Genomic DNA, 22,023 nt, shown 5'->3' on the forward strand with positions numbered 1-22,023 from the left:
TGGCTCGCTCTTGTCATCTGCACCTCAAAAACATTTCTAGAATTCGACCTTTTCTTACTTTGGAGTCTGCAAAAACTCTGTTTCTCTTATTCATTCTCGTCTTGACTATTGTAACTCTCTTCTAATCGGTCTCCCTCTTACCAAACTCTCCCCTCTCCAATCTGTCTTGAATGCTGCAGCCAGGATCATATTCCTCACCAATCGTTACACCGATGCCTCTACCTTGTGCCAGTCATTACACTGGCTACCCATCCACTCCAGAATTCAGTATAAACTTATTACCCTCACCCACAAAGCCCTCCATGGCTCAGCACCACCCTACATCGCCTCCCTTGTTTCAGTATACCACCCTATCCGCGCCCTCCGTTCTGCTGATGACCTGAGGTTAGCATCCTCAATAATCAGTACCTCCCATTCCCGTCTCCAAGACTTTACACGTGCTGCGCCAATTCTTTGGAATGCACTTCCCAGGTCAATACGATTAGCCTGCCCTGAAAACGCCTTTATTCAGACTGGCCTACCACCTCAACACATTAACCTAATCTATCCCTGGGTGGCACAGTCAAAAGTTTTACCATAACCAGGTTCCCCGCATCATGTTCCCACAAGCTTTATGCATCCATGTTCCCACATGCTTTATGCATCCATTAGCCCTCTGTGTCTGTACTGTTACACACTTAACATTATGGCTGGTCCATACAATCAGGGCAACTGTTACCACCCACCTTTCGTGTCTACCTCTTTCCTCAGACTGTAAGCTTGCGAGCAGGGCCCTCATTCCTCTTGGTATTTGTTATAATCTATGTGATTATTGCTATGCTGTAATGTCTATTGTCTATACAAATCCCCTCCGAAATGTAAAGTGCTGCGGAATATGTCGGTGCTATAGAAATAAAATGTATTATTATTATTAACCATAAGTGAACAAACCGCACTGCACAGCCGGCAGGAACAGCTGTGCTTGGCCTTTCATCTCTGCACTGCTTGATATTGGTATTTTGCAGTCTCTCACTTCCATAATTCAACAGCTCTTCATAAATTGGAGTGAATCCCAGATTGTGGATGATTATCTGTCTAACCTTTCTAGAATTTCTAACAATTTAATTAAAGAAGTCTAAACTCAAAGTAAAAGGGACTTTGATAAGAAACAGGAGTACTAAGTGTGGACTGTTACCAGTACAAACTATTGGGAAATACAGCATACTGTTAATAGACATTTGTAAAGGATTACAGACCTTAAGATAAATGAAAATTAGAATTCTATGAATTATTTCTCCATTTATACATTGTTGGTTGAGGCTGTGCGTGTATTACCAGCTCATGAAGTACATTACACAAACATCACATTACTGGAACATTGGCAGGATCCAACAATCATCTAATTGTCACAATATTGGGAGAAAGAATGATCAGGCATGTTGGATTGAAACATGTCCATTGTCATGTTCTCTTGGTAGAGATGAGCGGCTCTTTTGAAATTTGAATTTTCCGACTTCACCAAATTTTAAAAAAAAAATATTTAGAGGTGAATACATTTGTGCAAAGCCGAATATTGGAATGCTTGTAATCACTCAAAATACACATGGGAGAAAGGAGAGAGTGACCATGTTTACCATAAAAGCTTACATTCTACACAAGAAAGAAGAGACAGAGAGGAGGACAGAGAAAGAGATGACCATAAGTTTACACACTATAGAAGAGAGAGAAAAGAGAGCACCTAGCTGACTGTAAGAGTTAATACACTACAGGAGAGAGAGAGAAAAGAGGGAACCTCACTGACCACAAGAGTTTACACACTATAGGAGAGGGAAAAGAGAAGCCCACTGACCAGGAGAGAAAGAGAAAAGAGAACCCCGCTGACCATAAGAGTTTATACACTACAGCAGGGGTGAGGAATCTTTTTTCTGCCAAGGGCCATTTGGATATTTATACCATCCTACGGGGGCCGTACAAACTCCGCCCATAAAGTACATCCTGACTTTCATTGCATGCCCTTCAATGCTCGGTAGTGAACACTGCGCGTGTGTGTGCTAACAGAACAAGCAGAAATTAATGAGCTTGTGGCAATCAAAATACAGCTCCCTGCCCAAGAATGCAGTCCCTGAGAATCTGCTCAGGGGGCCTGATAAAAGGTCATCGAGGGCCGTAAATGGCCCTGGGGCCTGAGGTTCCCAACCCCTGCACTACAGGAAAGAGCGAGAAAAGAGAGAACCCCGATGACCAGGAGAAAGAAAAGAGAACCCAGTTAGTGATGAGCGAGTATACCCGTTGGCTCTGGTTTCCCCAAGTATGCTCGGGTGTCCTCAGAGTATACTGGCATGCCACGTCTCCGAGCATACTTGGGGAAACCCGAGCAATAAGTATACTCGCTCATAACTAAACCCCGCTGATCATAAGAGTTTACACACTATAGGAGAGAGCGAGAAAAGACAACACCCTGCTGACCATAAGAGTTTATACACTACAGGAAAGAGCGAGAAAAGAGAGAACCCCGCTGACCAGGAGAAAGAGAACCCCGCTGACCATAAGAGTTTATACACTATAGGAGAGAAAAGAGAACACCCTGCTGACCATATGAATTTCTACACTACATGAAAGCGAGAGAAAAGAGAACCCCACTGACCATAACAGTTTACATACAACAGGAGAGAGAAAAGAGAGAAACTTGCTGAGCATATGAATTTATACACTACAGGAGAGAGCGAGAAAAGAGAGAACCCCTCTGACCATAAGAGTTTACACACTATAGGACTGAGAGAAAAGAGAGCCCCGTTGATCATAAGAGTTTACACATTATAGGACAGAGAGAGAACCGCACTGATCAGTTCCAGTGGTAAGAGCAGCTCGATAACCTGCTAGTAGTACATCAGGCTACCGACTACCCCTCACTTGCCTTCCAGCACCTCTTGTCACCACTCTCGCTGAACACTGAGCGGTGACAGAGGGAAACTGTATCTTAGAGCACTGCTCTGGACTACAATAAAATGGCGTCTGAATCCCTCATAGCTGTAAACTGGACGAGCTACCCGCGGGGCTGGAGGCAGCTGCAATGAAGGAGATCTGACCAGACACTTACTGCAGTCTCCTATGCCCAGGGGCTGCCGTATTTGTGGTGTTAGTGACACTTACACGCCAGCATATAAAAATGGCAGCCACTGGAGAAAAAAAATAAACAAAATGTTAAAGCAGTACATTTAATTTTATATTAAAAAAGAGTTGATCAATTATTAATATGAAAAGAAAAATTGCAAAGCATCCACCTTTAAAAGAGAAACGAGCAATTCTCATTTATTATGTACCGTAACTGTTTACACTCATATGTACAGTATATCGAAAAGTTAGAAAACTTTGCTTTTATTGTTTAATTTATACTGAAAGAAGCCAGTATGCAACCTGGCAAAATGTTTTATTACCTGCTAAAACATAATGTTTGTTATTGTGTTCCTATACACACAGTGTATTCCGCCAGCTCATCTGTAAGATGGATGAATCATACCAAATTAGTCCCCCCCGCTGTACATTAGCACACAGTCTATTTGCCTTTTTTTGCTTTCGCTGTCTTTTCTTTCCTCTTCTTCACATGTTTCGGGATCTTGTTTTTCCTTTTCTCCCTCTGTGCATCTTTGACCATTTTTTTCCTTTCCTATTGAAAAGAAGCATAAAATGCTGACAGCAACACATTCAATGTCACAGGAAAACAAACTGGTAGCCAAAGAAACAAAAGACTTGGCAGAGAGGCATAAAACGGAATCAGCAAATTCAAGGCAGAAAACAGTGGAATATACAAAGAAATAAACCTAAGGGAGCTTTCACTCTGCATTCAGGCACCGTTCAGTGGCACTGCATGTAAAGTGAGCGCTTGGGACTGCTTGGCCTCACTCAGTTCATTTTTATTGAGTGAGGCTGAGCACGTCTAGTCAGTACGTGACCGCATATATGCAAATCGCATACTTGCGGTCACATGACTAACCCCACTCACTGGCAACACCAGAGAATCCTGACAGTGAGCAGTGTGCACACTAAGGCTCATGTTGTAAAGTCACTATGAAAAACAAAACCGAAAAACAGTGACAAAAGTGTGTTTATATACAGTATATTTACCATTACACTCCATTTTGATTTTTTTTTCCACTACGTCGACGAAAAAACAAACAAAAAAAAAAAAAGTTATGACTCTTGTGAGTTGGAAAAAGCAAAAACTGTTTCAATCACCAAGTGTTTAAAATTGTATGTAAGCGTACAAAAATTCCAAGCATATCTTCAACAGTGGAATCAAAGAACACAGCACGAAATGCAACGCTTCACATAAAGTATATACAGCCTGAAAATAATCCTTACACAAAGAGGTCCTCAGTAAGCTAGAGGCAAATGTGCCAAGCGAAGACCATTCTTGTTACAAAGTAATCCAAGAACTGCAGGATAACATGGTCTCTCTCACTGCCGCCTAATGTCACCACTAGTCTTACATTGTTGGTCCATAATTAGGCATTTGAAAAATAAATAAAAAGTGAAGATAGGAACTGCGGTTAGTTGGGGCAGATTACAAGCTGATCTGGCTTTAAAAGACCCATTTCTGTCAAGGTAGCCAACACAAAAGACACATTAACATTTTAAGGAATAAACATGGCAACCAACAAACCTTTTTATCTATTTCGGACGCAGGGTCTTGATCTTTGGGATGATCATCATCGACATCTGACCCGGACTCCTCACCACTATCGGCATCAGAACCTGATTCATCATGTTGTTCATCACTTTTTTGGAGCAAAGCTGGTACCTGGACAAACAAGATGTAATACAAAAGGCTATGAGAATCACCAGTTATTATTTATTACAAATGAGAAATGAGCAGACCATGTACATGGTGAATATCCTTTCCCCAAATCCTCTTCATTCATAAGGGCAAGAACACACTTTCTCAGTTCCTTAAATTACAAGTGCAGGGAATCTATATAATTGGTTTTACCATCCCTCCCCATCAACATAATAAAGGGAACCTGTCAGCAGGACTGTGCACAGTGACCTACACAGAGTGTCAGATCGGCGTCTTTATACTGAATAAAATATATAAAGTGCTCTCAGTGAGAGAAACAAAATAGGAATCTTGTGGGTATGATACCTTTTAATGGCTAACTAATAATATTGAATGATATTACAAAGCAAGCTTTCGGGACTGCTTACCTCCCTTCATCAGGCTAATATAAAAAAATATTTGAAGAAACCTTATTTATATACAGTGGAGACTGAATAAAATGATACCCTGGTTGATGAAATTCGTCTTATTGTTATTTAATCTTTATTTTCAGTTTTGTGTTAATGAGATTCTGGTGACCTAAAGCGGGGTTGGTGTATGCTCTGATTAGCTATTCATAATGCAGACTGCTAACAGGTCACCGATCCCTCAATGACCTGCCCCCTAGTTTGCATAATGAATATATGTACATAAGTAAACGAAAAAAAAACCTTCTGCAGGCAGGTGCCGGCCGTGGCATCTGTTTTGCAGCAAAATCGCATGTTTTATGTGCCAATAATACATTTTATTCAAGTTATTCAGCTAGAGAAAAAGAAGAAAAAAAAACCCTTCTTGAAAATGGAGCCCGATGCGCCTGCGCAGTAGCTGCTATCGGTGTAGCTGTGATCTGACAGCTGCTACTACACATGCGCCTGCAGCGCCATCTTACTGGAGAAGAAAAAAAAATCCTCCTCCAAGATGGCGCCACCCGCGCAGTAGGGGGCAGGTCAGTGAGAGATCAGTGACCAGTCAGCAGACTGCATTATGAATATCTAAATCAGAAAAACGAAAAAAAGTGGTTTGGTACCGTGTTAGCCAGTAGAAAAAAATATATAAAATGTTCTCAGTGAGAGAAACAAAATAGGAATCTTGTGGGTATGATACCTTATAATGGCTAACAAATAGTGAATGATGTAACAAAGCAAGCTTTCAGGACTGCTTATGTCCCTTCATATCAGCCTGATGAAGGGACGTAAGCAGTCCCGAAAGCTTGCTCTGTAACATCATTCACTATTATTTGTTAGCCATTAAAAGGTATCATACCCACAAGATTCCTATTTTGTTTCGCTCACTGAGAGGACTTTATATATCTAAATCAGAGCACACAAACACCAACCCCGCCTTAGAACACGAGAATCTCATTAACACAAAACTGAAAAGAAGGATTTTTGGTACTCACCGGAAAATCTATTTCTTGGAGCCTTCATAGGGGGAAACAGGTTACCATGGGTGTATGCTGCTGCTGCTAGGAGGCTGACACTATGCAAAATAAGAAAAGTAGCTCCTCCCTCGGCAGTATACACCCACCGACAGGCACCACGTACCTCAGTTGGTGAAAGAAGCAGTAAGAGAAGTAACATGAACTCACAAAATATGTACTAACCCAACAAGAGGCTTGTAGGCCCAACATGGTACATCTTAAACAGGAAGGGTGCTGTGTCCCCCAATGAAGGCTCCAACAAAGATTTTACAGTGAGTACCAATCCTTTCTTTATCGCTTCATTGGGGGACACAGGTTACCATGGGACGTCCCAAAGCAGTCCCAAGGGTGGGAAAAAGAACTTAAGCAACGTGAAGAAAGGTCTTAGGTCGGTTGGATACCGACACCTGCGGTACCTTTCTACTTAAACTTGCATCGGACGAGGCCTGGGTATGAACCCTGTAGAACCTCGCAAGGACGACCAGGTCTCGGCCCTGAACATCTGTACAGTCGAAGCTTGGTGACAGACAGCCCAAGAAGCCCCTACAGTTCGGGTGGAGTGGGTTCTCACTCCCAAAGGGAGCCATTTGTCCTGAGCACGTTATGCTTCCAGTATCGCAGAACGAATCCAACAAGCGATTGTGGAATTGGAAGCTGGGAGCTCCTTCCAGCGACATTCAGAGATGAGAAGCAGGAAGTCGAATTGACGAAGAGAGACTTGTTGCAGAAAGATAGACTCAAATAGCTCTGACCGCATCCAGCTTGTGGAGAGACTTCCCCAGTGGGTGCGCAGGAGAAGGACAAAAAGGAGGAAAGGAAGATGTCCTCGTTGATGTGGAAAGAAGAGACTACCTTGGGAAGGAAAGACAAGATAAGGACGCAAGGTCAGAAACTCTCCTAATGGACGTAATGGTAACTAGGAGGGTCACTTTCCATGAAAGGAGGGAATTTGGAAAGTTCTGAATGGGCTCGAAAGGCACGCTTTGGGGAACGCTTAGGACGAGGTTAAGATGACACGGATCCATCGGAGGAAGGTGGGGTGGGGCCAAAAGGGCAACTCCCTGGAGTGAGGCCTTAACCTGTGGCATAGATTCCAGATCCCTCTGGGAAAGAATCGACAAAGCCGAGACCTGGCCTGTAGGGTACTAAAGGACAGGCCTGAGTGTAGACCAGATTGAAGAAAGCCAAGAATGGATGGAAGGGAGAAAGATATTGGGCAAACTTTGTTGACGTCGCACCATCAGAAAAAAGCTTTCCAGTACCTATGGTAAATTCGGGAGGAGGCTGGTTTACTAGCTCTGATCATGGCTTAAATGACGTGGTGGATAAAAACCAGATTCCCTTAGAACCGCGGCCTCAACTGCTGTGTTAAACTCAGAGACTGAGAACTCTGGTGGCCGAGGGGGCCTTGCGAGAGAAGATCTGGACGGTCTGGGAGCCTCCTGGAGACGTCCGAGAGCATGCCTACCAGCTCCGCATACTAATGTCTTGGTCAGTCTCGTGAAATCAGAATGACTTGAATGCCTTCTGATTTATTTTATTTTTTTTTTTAATCACTCTGATGGTCAAGGCAGGCGGAAACAGATGAGAGTCGAAACTGGGACCACAGAATCACCAGTGCGTGGCAACCGACGGCCAGAGGGTCCCTGGCTACAAACCGAGGAACCTTGTGGTTCATTCAAGACGCCGTGAGGTCAACATCCAGAGTACCCTGCCGATGACAGATCGAGCTGAAGATCGTGGGGTGGAAAGACCGCTCGCCTGATGCTAGGCTCTGGTGGCTTAGGAAGTTGGCCGCCCACTTTCCCACCCCCGGGATTGAACGGCTGAGATAGCCAGGACATAACGTTCTGACAAACGTAGGATCCTTGCCATTTCCCGTCATTACCCGTTTGCTGCGAGTTCCGCCTAGTGGGTTATGTACGCCACAGCTGCGGCGTTGTCCGAATTAATGCGGACTGGTTTGCCCGCAAGAAGGGCTTGCCCACGGAAGATGGCAAGGAAGATTGTGTGCTTCTGCCGACCTTTCTCGTGTAAGGGAAAACGTGATAACCACTACACTACAGAAACTTCCATTTTTGATTTCCAGAATGGCTTCTTGACGGATTCAGTGCCCTTGCGCTGTTTTCGATGGTATACCGCACCCCATTCGAAAAGACTGGCGTCGGTGCTGATCACCTGCTGCTGAAGAGGGAGAAAATCTCCCGTGCAGGACTGACGAAGGCAACGTCCCCCACGGCCTCACCTTGAGAGGCTAGAGTATGGGTCGGTCCATAGAGACTGAAGCCTTGTCCCAGGCAGAGAGTAGGGACAGGAGAAAAGAACGGGTGTTGAAGCGGACAAAGGGGACGGCTACCATGGTGGCCATCATCTACCCTAGGAACCTGATGCAGGGCCAAAGGGGATTGAGGTTTGTGCGTTTCAGGGTTCGGATTCCTTTTGTGAGAGAGGAAAACTTGTCCCTCGTAAGGTTCATGTGGAACTCCATGCCCAGGGAAAATAGTCACTGAGGATTATCCAGCCGAGGCGGGTCAGAGTGCCCAGAGTAATCTGTAGATTCTGAACGCAATCTCGGCGGGACGGCCTTTGATTAGCAGATCGTCCAGGTAAAGAAATATTAGAATCCCCCTGGGGCAAAGGATGGCTATGATAGTTGCCATGACCTCTGTGAGGACCCTGAGGCCGAAGGAAAGAGCCGTGAATTGATAGTGATCCTAAAGGAAAGCAAATCGAAGGAACCTTTGGTACTGTACACAAATAAGGATGTGGAGATACGCCTCCCGAATTGGATAGGAGGGAAGAGACAGCATGGAGGAAAAACTGGTGTCTGAGATGGCTGTATTGGTAGGCGAGACAGAAAAATGTCTCACTGGGAGTGAAGAAATTTTATCTTGTAACCGGAAGCGATGATTTCCCTTACCCAGGCGCCATCAACAACCGACAGCCACTCATCCCTGAAGGAAAGAAGTCTGCCTCCCACCCTGGAAAGACCTCCAGGTGGGGGTGACCCAACACTTGGAAGAAAATCTGCTGGAGCGGGAACCTGAGGGCTTGGGGGTCCTGCCCTTGGTTGCCAGTGGGGCGAGGGTTTGAATGATGGTCTCCTCCCTTCTCCGGAGGTAGAAGGACGGTCCTGCTGTGGGGAACTTTCCAAAGAATGGAAAGGTTGAGAGAACCTAAAACAGCTGGGGAACCTTCCTGTTAAAAAAGGACTTCTTAGAGATGGTGTCCGCATTCCATGTTTTCAACCAAAGGATGCGGCGTATGGCCATGATGTTACTGTTTGCTCTTGCAGAACACCCGGCTGCATCACTGAGGCAGCTAGAAGGTATTTGGCGGCATGATCAATTTCGTCCCTAATTCAGCTAGCTCAACTTGAGGAGGTGATGCTAAGATACCCTTACAGAGTATCTTTGCCCAGGCTGACATGGCTTTCGCCACCTAAGTTGAGGCGAAGTTGGGACAGAGAGAGGACGCCAGTGGCCTCAAAAATAAATTTGGACAGTGATTCGATCTGACTGTCTGTCGAATCCTTCAGTGACGCACTGTCTGGTAGCGATAGAACTGTCTTGGAAGAAGGGCGAGAAAACCGGCGAATCCACCTTAGGGGACTCAGCCCACTTTATGAGGAGCACTGATTTTGTCCTGAAGAATGCTTTTCTAGATGTTCCCAGTGTTTGCTCAAGTTAGCCTGGAACTCTTATTGATCTGGAAAGGTTCGGGTCAGGAGGAAGTCTCTCATCCTCCTTTAGCATGAGTGTTTGGATAATAGCCGACATAAGGCTATCTACCATGTACGTGAGGGCTGTGTCTGAGTCATACCCGGACCGTGAATCTATATTTGACCCAAGATCCTCCTCAGAGAGGGGATTTGGGACGAAGAGAGCAGCCTGGATGATGCGGAGGTCTTGGAGAGCTGGAAGAAGAGCCAGACAGAGCCCTCTTCCTTCAACTCCTACCCGGTCTGTCCGTTTGTAGGATGGTCAGGTGCTGGTGACTCGCCGTGAGAGGCGGTCGGAGCACTGGTGGCTGTACATAGCTGTGGAAGAGTCATATCTGGTCCGTGAATCTATATCTGACCCAAGGTCCTCCTCCGAGGAGGGGAGCTGGGACGAGGAAAGCAGCCTGGATGTAGCAGAGGGTCCTGGTGAGCTGGAAGAAGAGCCAGACAGAGCCCGCTTCCTTGAATTCCGACCCAGCCTGTCCCTTTGGAGGTCGCGGTCAGATGTTGACGGCTCGTCATGAGAGGCGGTCGGAGCACTGGTGGCTGTAGACGGCTGTGGAAGTCGTGTTAAGACCTGGACCAGGGACTGGGATACCACTTCAGTCAGGTCTGTGGACGACAGACATTGCAACGGCCCACTTCGGTGGAGCGGGAGTGCTCTCATCCTGGGAGTCAGTGTGCTCCTGTGGGGCAGACATGGTGGAGGTACTGCAGGACGGGCAGAGACGACCGACCTGACGTCCACTTTTTTTTTTTACAGCGTGCACAGGCGTATGAGTTATGGTATGCCTAGCAAGGGGACCCCTTGTGGAGTTGGGCATATGTAGAGAGTAACACTCTAGTGAGGTAAAGATACTGCAGGGGAGCGAGTAACATTATCGTGAGGTAAAGATATTGCAGGGGAGCGAGTAACTCTCTAGTGAAGTAAAGATACTGCAGGGGACCGCTATAAAGTGGCCCAGGGAGAAGAATAGAGCCTACCCGATACCAGCGATCCGCAGCAAGCAGGACGTGACTGTGTCCCCCCATTAGTAAGTCCGTGGGCTGCCAGGGTAGTGCACGAGGTGCTGGGCAGCGTTATGACGCTGGAGCAGTGAAGGACCTTAGCGGTGGGCATGGCTAGTGTACGACTGGCACGATACTGAGGGAGAGGGGAGTGCATCATGCGGGCTTCCAGGCCTGACTATGGAGGGAAAAAATAAGGGCCAAAAAAAAAAAAAAAAGCGCTTGCTGAACAGGGAAAACCCCTGTGAAAATGAAAGTGATGCCGGCGCCAGACAGAGGAACAGCGCTATGTACTAGAGATTGGGGACACCGCAGGGCCCAGGCGCTGAGTAAACTATGAAGCTGCTATTAAAGGGAATATGTCACCCCTTTTTTGAGATATCATATAATGATATCATTCAATTGTGTGTCACATAAGGATTCTCTTAGTACTTTTGCTTCCCCCTGACCCCACACCTTTCATGCATAAAAGGAGATTTTTGTGTACTCACCGTAAAATCTCTTTCTCTTAGCCTCTAATTGGGGGACACAGAACCATGGGTGTTATGCTGCTGTCCACTAGGAGGCGACACTATGCATAATCTGAAAAAGATTAACTATGGCTCCTCCTCTGCAGTATACACCCCTGGACGGCGCCAGCCCTCTCCAGTTTTGTGCAAAAGCATTAGGAGGAACATAACCAAATAACATAACCATGCCTGTAAGAAGGCTACTATGTACGAGCTCAAAGAACAATATGAGAACTCAACCGTAAACAACAGCCCATAAGGGCAACAGGGTGGGAGCTGTGTCCCCCAATTAGAGGCTAAGAGAAAGATTTTACGGTGAGTACACAAAAATCTCCTTTACTCTGTCGCCTCATTGGGGGACACAGAACCATGGGATGTCCCAAAGCAGTCCCTGGGTGGGAAGCAATGGACGAATATTGTGCTAGCAGGTCCCTAAATTTGGGGCACTGCCGCCTGCAGAACCAGTCTACCCAGGCTCGCATCCGCTGAGGACTGGGTATGAACACTGTAGTGTTTCGTAAACGTGTGTAGGCTAGTCCAACTCCGCCTTACACACTTCTTGTGCCGAAGCCTGGTGCCGAATGGCCCAGGAGCCCCTACTGCCCGCGTAGAGTGTGCCGTGATACCGACCGGAAGAGGGGAACTGTTAGGTCGGTAGGCCTCATGTATGGTGGACTTGATCCACCTGGCAAGGGTAGCCTTGGAAGCCGTCAGTCCCTTGCGACTACCCTCTGGAAGAATGAAGAGGGAATCAGACTTCCGGAAAGGTGCAGTCCTGGACACGTAAATCCGCAATGCTCTGACGAGGTCAAGCGTATGCAGAGCCTTCTCCACTCTATGAACCATAACCGGGCAAAGGGATGGCAGTGAAATCTCCTCATTGAGGTGAAAGTTGGACACAACCTTCGGAAGGAAGGATGGTACCGTGCGGAGAACCACCTTGTCCTGGTGAAAGGCTAGGAAAGGCCGTCTGCAGGAAAGTGCTGACAATTCCGACACTCTGCGTAACGAGGTGATCGCCACTAGAAAAACCACTTTCTGAGACAGAATGGAGAGTGGAACTCCTCTAAGAGGTTCGAAGGGTGGAGCTTGCAATGCTGTCAGGACCAGATTGAGGTCCCATGTATCCAGCGGACGTCTGTAGGGAGGAACCAATCGGGAAACTCCCTGGATGAAAGTCCTTACTTGCGGTTTATTAGCAATGCGCTTTTAAAAGGACTGAAAGCGCCGACACCTGACTCTTAAGCGAGCCTAAGGAGAGCTTGGCGTCTAGACCCGATTGAAGAAAACCTAGTACCTTCGGGAGGGAATAAGGGAGTGGGACTTGTCCATGAGATTCGCACCAAGAAAAGAAAGCTCTCCAGGTACGATAATAGATCTTGGCGAAGGCAGGCTTCCTTGCCCTGATCATAGTCGCAATGACTGCCGGTGAAAAACCTGCCTGGGTTAGAATCCAGGTTTCAAGGGCCATGCCGTCAAATTGAGAGCCCCTGAATTCTGATGGAAAAACGGACCTTGAGACAGAAGGTCGTGACGGTCGGGTAGACGCCAGGGGACATCTGCTGTAAGTTGAACGATGTCGGCGTACCATGTACATCTGGGCCAGTCTGGCGCGATGAGGATGGTTGGAACTCCCTCTTGCTTGATCTTCCTCACGACCCTGGAGATTAGGGGGAGGGGTGGAAAAATGTATAGGAGTCGGAACTGGGACCAGTCCTGGACCAGGGCATCCGCTCCGAGCGACCGCGGGTCGTGTGTCCTGGCCATGAAATTGGGGACCTTGGTATTGAGATGGGATGCCATTAGGTCCACCTCCGGGGTTCCCCAGCGTTGACAGATCTGGTAAAAAATCTCGGGATGGAGAGACCACTCCCCCGAGTCCATTCCTTGCCTGCTGAGGAAGTCGGCTTCCCAGTTTTCTACACCCGGAATGTGGACCGCAGAAAGTACCGACCTCGTGACTTCAGCACAGCGGAGGATATGCGCCACTTCTCTCATCGCCTGGGCGCTGCGGGTCCCGCCTTGGTGGTTCACGTATGCCACAGCCGTGGCATTGTCCGACTGTATCCGTATGTGCGAGGCTGCAAGCAAGTGATGAAAGGCTCTCAGTGCCAAGAGGATGGCCCTGATTTCCAGAATATTGATGGGCAATGTCACTTCCCTCGGTGACCACTTGCCTTGTGCCCTGTGATGTAGGTGCACCGCCCCCCAGCCTGTCAGGCTTGCATCGGTAGTCAGGATCTTCCATTGTCCTGAGAGAAAGGGCTTCCCTCGTGTAAGCGAGGTTGGTTTGAGCCACCAATGCAGGGACCTCCTGGTTGACGACGTCAACCTGAACTCCCTGTCGAGGGAGAAGGGATTCCTGTCCCAAGAGCTGAGTATGGCTAGTTGAAGGACCCTGAGGTGAAACTGGGCAAATGGCACTGCCTCTATTGCTGCTGCCATTCGGCCGAGGACTCTCATGGCAAACCGGAGAGATCGAGGAGGACTGCGAAGGAGTGTACGAACTCCCAGACGGATGGCCAGTGTCTTGTCCTTGGGAAGGAGCACCAGGCCCCTGGAGGTGTCGAACAACATTCCCAGGAATGTTAGAGTCTGACTTGGGATAGTCGACGATTTCTGTAGGTTGACTAGCCATCCCAGGCGACTCAGTGTGTCTATTGTGATTGAGACACTGACCTCGCAGTCTTTGAAAGTGGGAGACTTGATGAGGAGGTCGTCCAGGTACAGGATGACTAGAATGCCTCTTGAGTGCAGAACGTCCATGGTGGCCGCCATGACCTTGGTGAACGTTCTTGGAGCCGTGGCGAGTCCGAACGGAAGGGCGACAAACTGGTAGTGGTTTTGGTTGACCGCGAACCAGAGAAACCTTTGGTGGGCGGGGTGCAATTGGTATGTGCAGATACGCATCCTGTATGTCTATGGAGGCAAGGTATTCTCCCTGCTCCATGGATGCAATGATGGACCGGAGGGACTCCATGCGGAAGTGACGGACCCGTACGTAATTGTTGAGCTGTTTTAGGCCCAGTATGGGTCGGACGCTGCCTCCTTTCTTGGGGACTACGAACAGATTTGAGTAGAACCCTCGGAATCTCTCGTTCGCGGGAACCGGCACCACAACTCCTGCTTGAAGGAAAGAGGAGACCGCTTGGTGGAAAGCACGAGCCTTGTCTGGTGGTGTTGGAGGAATAGAAAGGAAGAACCGGTTCGGTGGAGCGGAACTGAACTCTATCTTGTATCCGGAAGACACTATTTCCCTGACCCACCTGTCTTCTGTAATAGGCAGCCAGACTTGCTGAAAGAGTAAAAGTCGCCCTCCTACTGGTGGTGTGTCTTCCGGAGTTCGTGAGTCATGATGAAGCGAAGTTCTGAGGTTTTCCTCCCTTGGGTTTCGCTTGGCCTGCTTTCGACTGCCAAGACCTGTCCGGTTGCTGCTGCGTCCGTGGGTTGTCCCTGTGTGGAGAGCGGTTACGGTTTTGCGCTGGGCGCGAGACGGACCAGCCCGAGGAATTCCGAAAGGATTGGAATCGCGTCTGGTTTCTTCGTTTAAACGTGCGTTTCGGTTTTAGTTGAGGGAGAGAGGTACTCTTACCCCCAGTGGCATTGGCTATCATTGTGTCCAGCTTTTCGCCGAAAAGTCTTCCAGTAAGATACGGAAGTCGCGTGAGGGACTTCTTTGAGGCCGCATCCGCTTTCCATTCTCGCAGCCAGAGGATGCGTCGGATTGTGATGGCGTTTGATGCTATTCCCGCTACACCTCTTGCGGAATCCAGGGCTGCATGAAGCATGTAGTCTGCTACCACTGCTATCTGGACCGCTTGGTCTGAGAGCTCGGGATTTGAAGCTTGAAGACCCCCCTGTAGTTTTTTGGCCCAAGCCAGGATGGCCTTGGGCGCCCAAACTGAAGCAAACGCAGGGCCCAGAGAGGCGCCTGCCGCTTCGAAAATAGAACGAGCCATGCGTTCTACTTGCCGGTCTGCTGCGTCCCTGAGGGTTGAGCTATCTGGCAGAGAGAGTAAGGTCTGCGCTGCTAGCCTAGAAACCGGGGGGTCCACTTCAGGTGGATCTGTCCATTGTTTGGTGTCTGTCTGTGGGAAGGAGTACTTCGCTTCCAAATATTTGCGATTAGCAAATTTTTTCTCAGGCTGCGCAAACTGTTTGGTAAGTATTTCCTCAAACTCATGGTGATTAGGGAAGACCTTAGGTGGTTTCTGAACACTTTCGAAGCAAATCCTATGTTCTGGGACTTCTGGGGCCGACTCTGGAATTTTTAGCACCCGATGAATGGCAGAGATTATGTCCTCAACTAGCGCTGTATTGCTAGGGGGAGAAGGTACCATGGACCTCTCCGTTTCGTTATCTGAGTCGGAGTCACAGATGCCCTCCGAATCCTGTGCCTCACTAAGGTGATCCCTGGAGGGCGACCTGGGGCAGGGGTCTTCTGTGGTGGGGGATCTCTGTGGTAAATTGCACTGTCTGTCTGTGACAGGGGACTGCCTAGGAGACCTGGAATGACGCTGTCTCTCCCTGGGGGGGGGGGGGGGGGGGGACGACCTTGTGCTATAGGCCGACTCAGGTGATCGAGACCTGTTGGTCCGCTTACGTCTGTGAGAGTCGGAAGCAGCATGTTCCTGAGACAAGCTGTCTGTTTGCTGTGTAACGTCCATAGCCGGGGCCCGACTCTGCAGAGCTTGCAGCAATGCGGCAGTTAGGTTGTCTATGGACTGTGTCATAGACTGTGACATCTGAGTTGCCCATTCCGGCGTGGCCTGTGACACTGAAGCGTCAGTAGGGACTCCCTGGGGTTCTGACCCAGAGTTCTGGATGCAGTCCCGGCAGTGCGGATACGTGCTACCACTAGGGAGCGTGGCTTTGCAGGCTGTGCAGAATGCATAGAAACATTCCTGCCTGGTTCTCTTCCTTGAGCCCGGCATAGTGCACAGAGGCTGGCTATCAGGGATCGTACAGGGGTGGCTACGCAGAGGGAACCCACAGAGAGCCTTCTAGGAAGTATGGATTCACAGCTGAGTAATGAAAACCCAGCTGTGAGCTTACCCCACCGGTGTGCCCCTAGGTCCAGCGCCGACAGATCCCAGTTCTGTGCCCCCCGGAGACCGCTGTGATGCTCCTCTCCTGGATCTCATCCAAAAAAAAATGGCCACCGGGACTCTGAGGAGAGGGAGGAGGGGGCGGAGAGCTGAAAAGGGCGCGCTGGGCTTGTAAAAACGCGCCCTTTCTGCCTCAATCCGCCCCTTCTATGACACTCCAGCGTGTCATTTTAGTCATCCGAGGGGCGGGGAAAAGGCGGCGGCTTCGGCTAGGCCGAAGCCGCGGTCTAGATTAGAGGCCTGATGCCCAGGAGGGCTCCAGAGCGGCGCGGTAGTCCGGGAGGGGGTCGGATTTGCACCGGACCCCCCCGGAATGGGCGACTGGCTAGCGGTGGGGGCAGCAGGGCTAGCGGTACCTGAGTGGGGGGTCCCTGGAGCACCATGGAGCCACTGCTGCTGCAGAGGCAGGGGAGCAGAAAGACCTGTCTCTGCTGTGCCACGTCTGCCTGCACCCTCCCCCGGCCTCAGCAGGATCCCACAGCTGGGCTGGGGTCCCTGGTGCAGAATGCTGTCTGTACTCCGACCCTACCTGCGGCGTCTCAACCTAATGCCCCCTGCGGGGGATTAGGGAGGGTGCATCTGTCACCATCAGGGGGTCTTCATCCTTGCCTCAACCTCAACCCAGACCCTGAAGGGGGTTGGGGAAGGAGGGGGGTGTCAACTTCGGACCAGTACCCGAGGGACTGGGGAAGGAGCGACATGGGGAACCGCCATCTCCACTTCAACTGGGCACCCCTAAAAAGGGGGCCAAGGAAGGAGCCATGCCGGGAGTCTCGCTGGAGACCCACTTTTCTTCATCTGTTCCGACGAAAGGGAAAAAAGAAAAAAGGTGTGCCTCCTTGCCACACTAAGCAAAAACTGGAGAGGGCCGACGCCGTCCAGGGGTGTATACTGCAGAGGAGGAGCCAAAGTTAATCTTTTTCAGATTATGCATAGTGTCGCCTCCTAGTGGACAGCAGCATAACACCCATGGTTCTCTGTCCCCCAATGAGGCGACAGAGTAATACCTTTTTTATATCGGTTCAGATGTATGTAACTGCCACGGTCCGGTCCGATGGGCGGGGCTTATTCAACTGCTCCCCCCTCCCTGCCTTGCTCTACACAAGAAGAAATGCGTAGAGCAAGACAGGGGGGGGGGGGGAGAGCAGGTGAATAAGCCACGCCCAGCGGACCGGACAGCGGCAGTTTACATACATTTGAACCAGTACATAAAAGGTATGTAAACTGCCGCTGTCCGGTCCGCTGGGCGTGGCTTATTCATCTGCTCCCCCCCCCCGTCTTGCTCTAAGCATTTCTTCTTGTGTAGAGCAAGGCAGGGAGGGGGGAGCAGTTGAATAAGCCCCGCCCATCAGACCGGACTGTGGCAGTTTACATGCATCTGAACCGATATAAAAAAGGTATTTATGCATGAAGGGTGCGGGGTCAGGGGGAAGCAAAAGTACTAGGAGAATCCTTATGTGACACACAACTGAATGATATCATTATATGATATCTCAAAAAAGGGGTGACAGATTCCTTTTAATAAAGTGCGCGGCCATGAGGGGTTGTGGTACCGTAGACTTCTATGTGGAGCACCCGTCTTCTTTCCAGTTTAGAACATATTGGGGAGGCATACCGCAGGGGCCCATGGATGGAGAGGGACGCTGGGAGACAATATCTTCCTTCCCGCACTGTTCCTACAGCGCAGAAGACGGCATCAACCCCTTCAGCGAAGGGGGGAGGACACCACCGGTGACCACAGTCTTCCTCTCAGCCCTCTCTGGAGAGAGGGGTGAGGAGGGGAATCGGCAAGGACTAGCCACCGGTTATCACCCAGAAGCACCCATGAGGGTGGTAGGGGATAGAGTCCTGCCTGCGGCCTGAGGAATGCGATGTGGGTAACACCACACTGCTAGCTCAGCTGCATAATATGGGAAGGCAGGGTGAGAAATTACACCATTTCCCCGAAGCTGTATCTGAAAAAGAAATGGAAAAAGATTAACAACAAAACCTGAAAGGAAAAAGGCTAGTTGCAGATCTGGGAAGATCCAGGTCCGCCTCCTACAGACACTAAGCACAAACTGGGGTACTTGGTGCCTGTCGGTGGGTGTATACTGCCGAGGGAGGAGCTACTTTTCTTATTTTGTATAGTGTCAGCCTCCTAGCAGCAGCATACACCCATGGTAACCTGTGTCCCCCAATGAAGCGATAAAGAAATAAAGATTAAACAATAACCACAAGACGGATTTCATCAACCAAGATATTATTTTAAAAGGAATCTGTCACCTCTTTTGGCCGCTATAAGTTGCGGCCACTGCCTTTCAAGGCTTATCTACAGCATTCTATAATGCTGTAGATAAGCCCCCGATCCAACCTGCAAGATAAGAAAAATAAGTTTTATTATACTCACCCGGGAGGGCGGTCCGGTCCAATGGGTGTCGCAGGTCTAGGTCCGGTGCCTCCCATCTTCTTGCGATGCCATCCTCCTACTTGCATCGTCACTCCCCGGCATCGCACTCCTGTACAGGTGTACTTCTCTGCCTTGTTGAAAGCAGAGCAAAGTACTGCAGTGCGCAGGTACCAGGAAAGGTCAGAGAGGCCCAGCGTCTGCACACCGCAGTATTTTGCTCTGCCCTCAACAGGGCAGAAAATTCAGTCTGCTCAGAAGCGTGATGCCAGAGGGCAACAAAGCAAGCAGGAGGGCGGCGTCGCAAGAAGATGGGAGGAGCTGGACCTGCGACACCCATCGGACCGGACCGCCGCGCCCCCCCATCCCGGGTGAGTATACACCATGTTCCAAATTATTATGCAAATTGTTTTTAAGTGTCAGAGCGTTTTTTTCTTTTTTTTTATGAAATGAAACCCATTGATGGTATTGTATCTCAGGGTTCTTTGGATCACGGAAATCAATCTCAGATACCTGTGATAATTACTTTGCCATGTGAGCCCAATAAAAGGAAAACTGGATGTTCCACACTATTAAGCAGGCCAGAGTTTTCAAGTAACATGGGAAAGAAAAAGGATCGCTCTGCTGCCAAAAAGCATCAAATAGTGCAATGCCTTGGTCAAGGGATGAAAACATTAGATATTTCCCAAAAACTTTAACGTGATCATCGTACTGTTAAGAGATTTGTGGCTGATTCTGTTTGTGCTGATAAAGGCAGAATGAGGAAGGTTTCTGCCAGGCAAGTTCATCAGATTAAGATAGCAGCTGCTAAAAAGCAATTACAAACCAGCAAACAGATATTTGAAGCTGCTGGTGCCTTTGGAGTCCCTCGAACCTCAAGGTGTAGGATCCTTCAAAGGCTTGCTGTGGTGCATAAACCTAATATTCGGCCACCCCTAAACAGTGCTCACAAGCAGAAACGGTTGCAGCGGGCCCAGACATACATGAAGACTAATTTTCAAACAGTCTTGTTTACTGATGGGTGTCGAGCAACCCTGGATGGTCCAGATGGATGGAGTAGTGGATGGTTGGTGGATGGTCACCATGTCCCAACAAGGCTGCGACGTTAGCAAGGAGGTGGAGGAGTCATGTTTTGGGCTGGAATCATGGGGAAACAGCTGGTAGGGCTCTTTAAGGTTCCTGAAGGTGTGAAAATGACCTCTGCAAAGTATATAGAGTTTCTGATTGACAACTTTCTTCCATGGTATAAAAAGCAGAAACGTGCCTTGAGGAGCAAAATCATCTTCATGCATGACAATGCACCATCTCATGCTGCAAAGAATACCTCTGAGTCATTGACTGCTATGGGCATAAAAGGAGATAAACTCATGGTGTAGCCACCATCTTCCCCTGACCTCAACCCTATAGAGAACCTTTGGAGTATCATCAAGCAAAAGATCTATGAGGGTGGGAGGCAGCTCACATCAAACAGCAGCTCTGGGAGGCTATTCTGACTTCATGCAAAGAAATACAAGCAGAAACTCTCCAAAAAATCACAACGGATGCAAGAATTGTGAAGGTGATATCAAAGAAGGGTTCCTATGTTAACATGTAACTTGGCCTGTTAGGATGTTTTGGAGTTAAATAGCTTTTTTGTTCAGTGAATGTGAGCTCCTAATGCTGCAAATTCCACAAATGAGCATTTCCAGTTCTTTAAAACATATCAAATGTTTAGAAATTCTACTGTGCCTAATAACTTGGAACAGTGCATTTTGAGTTTTTATTCATTTTGGAGATTATACTGTTATCATTAGGAGGTTTCGTCAATAAAATTTGATGTATACTCTAATGGGTGATGTCTTATTAGACTGACTGTCATTTGCGCAGACCATTTAGGAAAATCAGAGAAAAATATCAGTTGCATAATAATTTGGAACATGGTGTAATAAAACTTATTTTTCTTATCTTGCAGGTGAGACCGGGGGCTTATCTACAGCATTATAGAATGCTGTAGATAAGCCCAGAAAGGCGGTGGCCGCATTTTATAGTGGCCAAAACAGGTGACCGGTTCCCTTTAATCAGTATAACGGCACCAACCTGACATTGTGTATAGGTTACTGTGCAAAATCCTGCTGACAGGTTCCTTTTAAGGTACTGTTTTATAGACACAGATGTAATCTGCCTTCCTAATGTTCTACTACAGCTGTGGTGAAAAGTATTGAGACTGATACAAATTTTAGTTTTCACAAAGTTTGCTACTTGCAGTTAGCCTATAAGTTGCTCTTGGAGAATGTTTAGATACCATTTTTTATACATGCCAATGTTCTTAGGATAGGTCTAAGGGGTAACGTTTCTCCTTGTAGAGTGACAACCCGGCTCTGGCATTCCAACTGTAAGGAGGCTTACTCGCCACGCAATGCTCCTCTGGGAAATTTAGTATGCAAATTGACTCTTCAGAGTGGAAGAGGACCTGAACTCTGTAGTGGCATCTGTTGGAAGCAGCAATCCTACAAGTCATTATCAACCCTTTAGGCTGTGTTCACACACAGCACTTTTTTAGCGGTATTTTTAGCGTTTTTTCCTATAAAACCGCTAAAAATAAGCTTCCCATGCATTTTGCACTTTTTGTGCATACTGATGCGTTTTTTACAGCGAAAAAAAACGCATCGCGGTAAAAAAAGGAGCATGCTCGTTAATTTTGAGGCTTTTTCCGCGTTTCTGGCTATTTCTATGCGGTTTGAAAATGCGCGGAAAAGCGCATAAAAACCGCGTGTTTTTTCCCCAAATCCGCACAGAAAAAACCCCACGGTTTCTGGGAAGGGAGTTAGGTTTTTCAGCAGAAATTTTCTGCTACGTGTGCACTTAGCCTTAACCAGTCTTCTAATATGACTTAGTGTATAACACACACACACACACACACACACACACACACACACAGTGTTTCTGGCTATTGACCCTCGTCAGTGCAAAGCATGAGAAATGATTTGGCTAGGTAAAATCTTGCTCTTAGGTAAAATTGAGCGAGTCTACTCCCTTGGATGAAAAGCAACCCCACACAAAGTTTCGGGTTGAAATGACATAGGACTCACGGCAGCGGTCA

At 48.2% G+C, this 22,023-nt stretch overlaps 1 protein-coding gene across 1 annotated transcript in view; it reads right to left on the bottom strand.

Annotated features, from left to right (window-relative positions):
* Window positions 1–3,257: 3,257 nt before the first annotated feature.
* Window positions 3,258–22,023, bottom strand: part of RIOK1 (RIO kinase 1) — a 94,667-nt gene continuing 75,901 nt past the window's right edge. The window contains exons 16-17 of the mRNA XM_073567237.1: window positions 4,640–4,777; window positions 3,258–3,643 (exon numbers count right to left, since the gene is read on the bottom strand). Coding sequence (XP_073423338.1) covers window positions 3,533–3,643; window positions 4,640–4,777 — 249 coding nt within the window. The 3' untranslated portion in view covers window positions 3,258–3,532. The remainder of the gene's footprint in view (window positions 3,644–4,639; window positions 4,778–22,023) is intronic.

The sequence above is a fragment of the Dendrobates tinctorius genome, unplaced genomic scaffold (assembly GCF_039654945.1).
Source record: "Dendrobates tinctorius isolate UK_male_01 unplaced genomic scaffold, ASM3965494v1 ptg000004l, whole genome shotgun sequence".
Classification (NCBI taxonomy): Eukaryota; Metazoa; Chordata; class Amphibia; order Anura; family Dendrobatidae; genus Dendrobates; species Dendrobates tinctorius.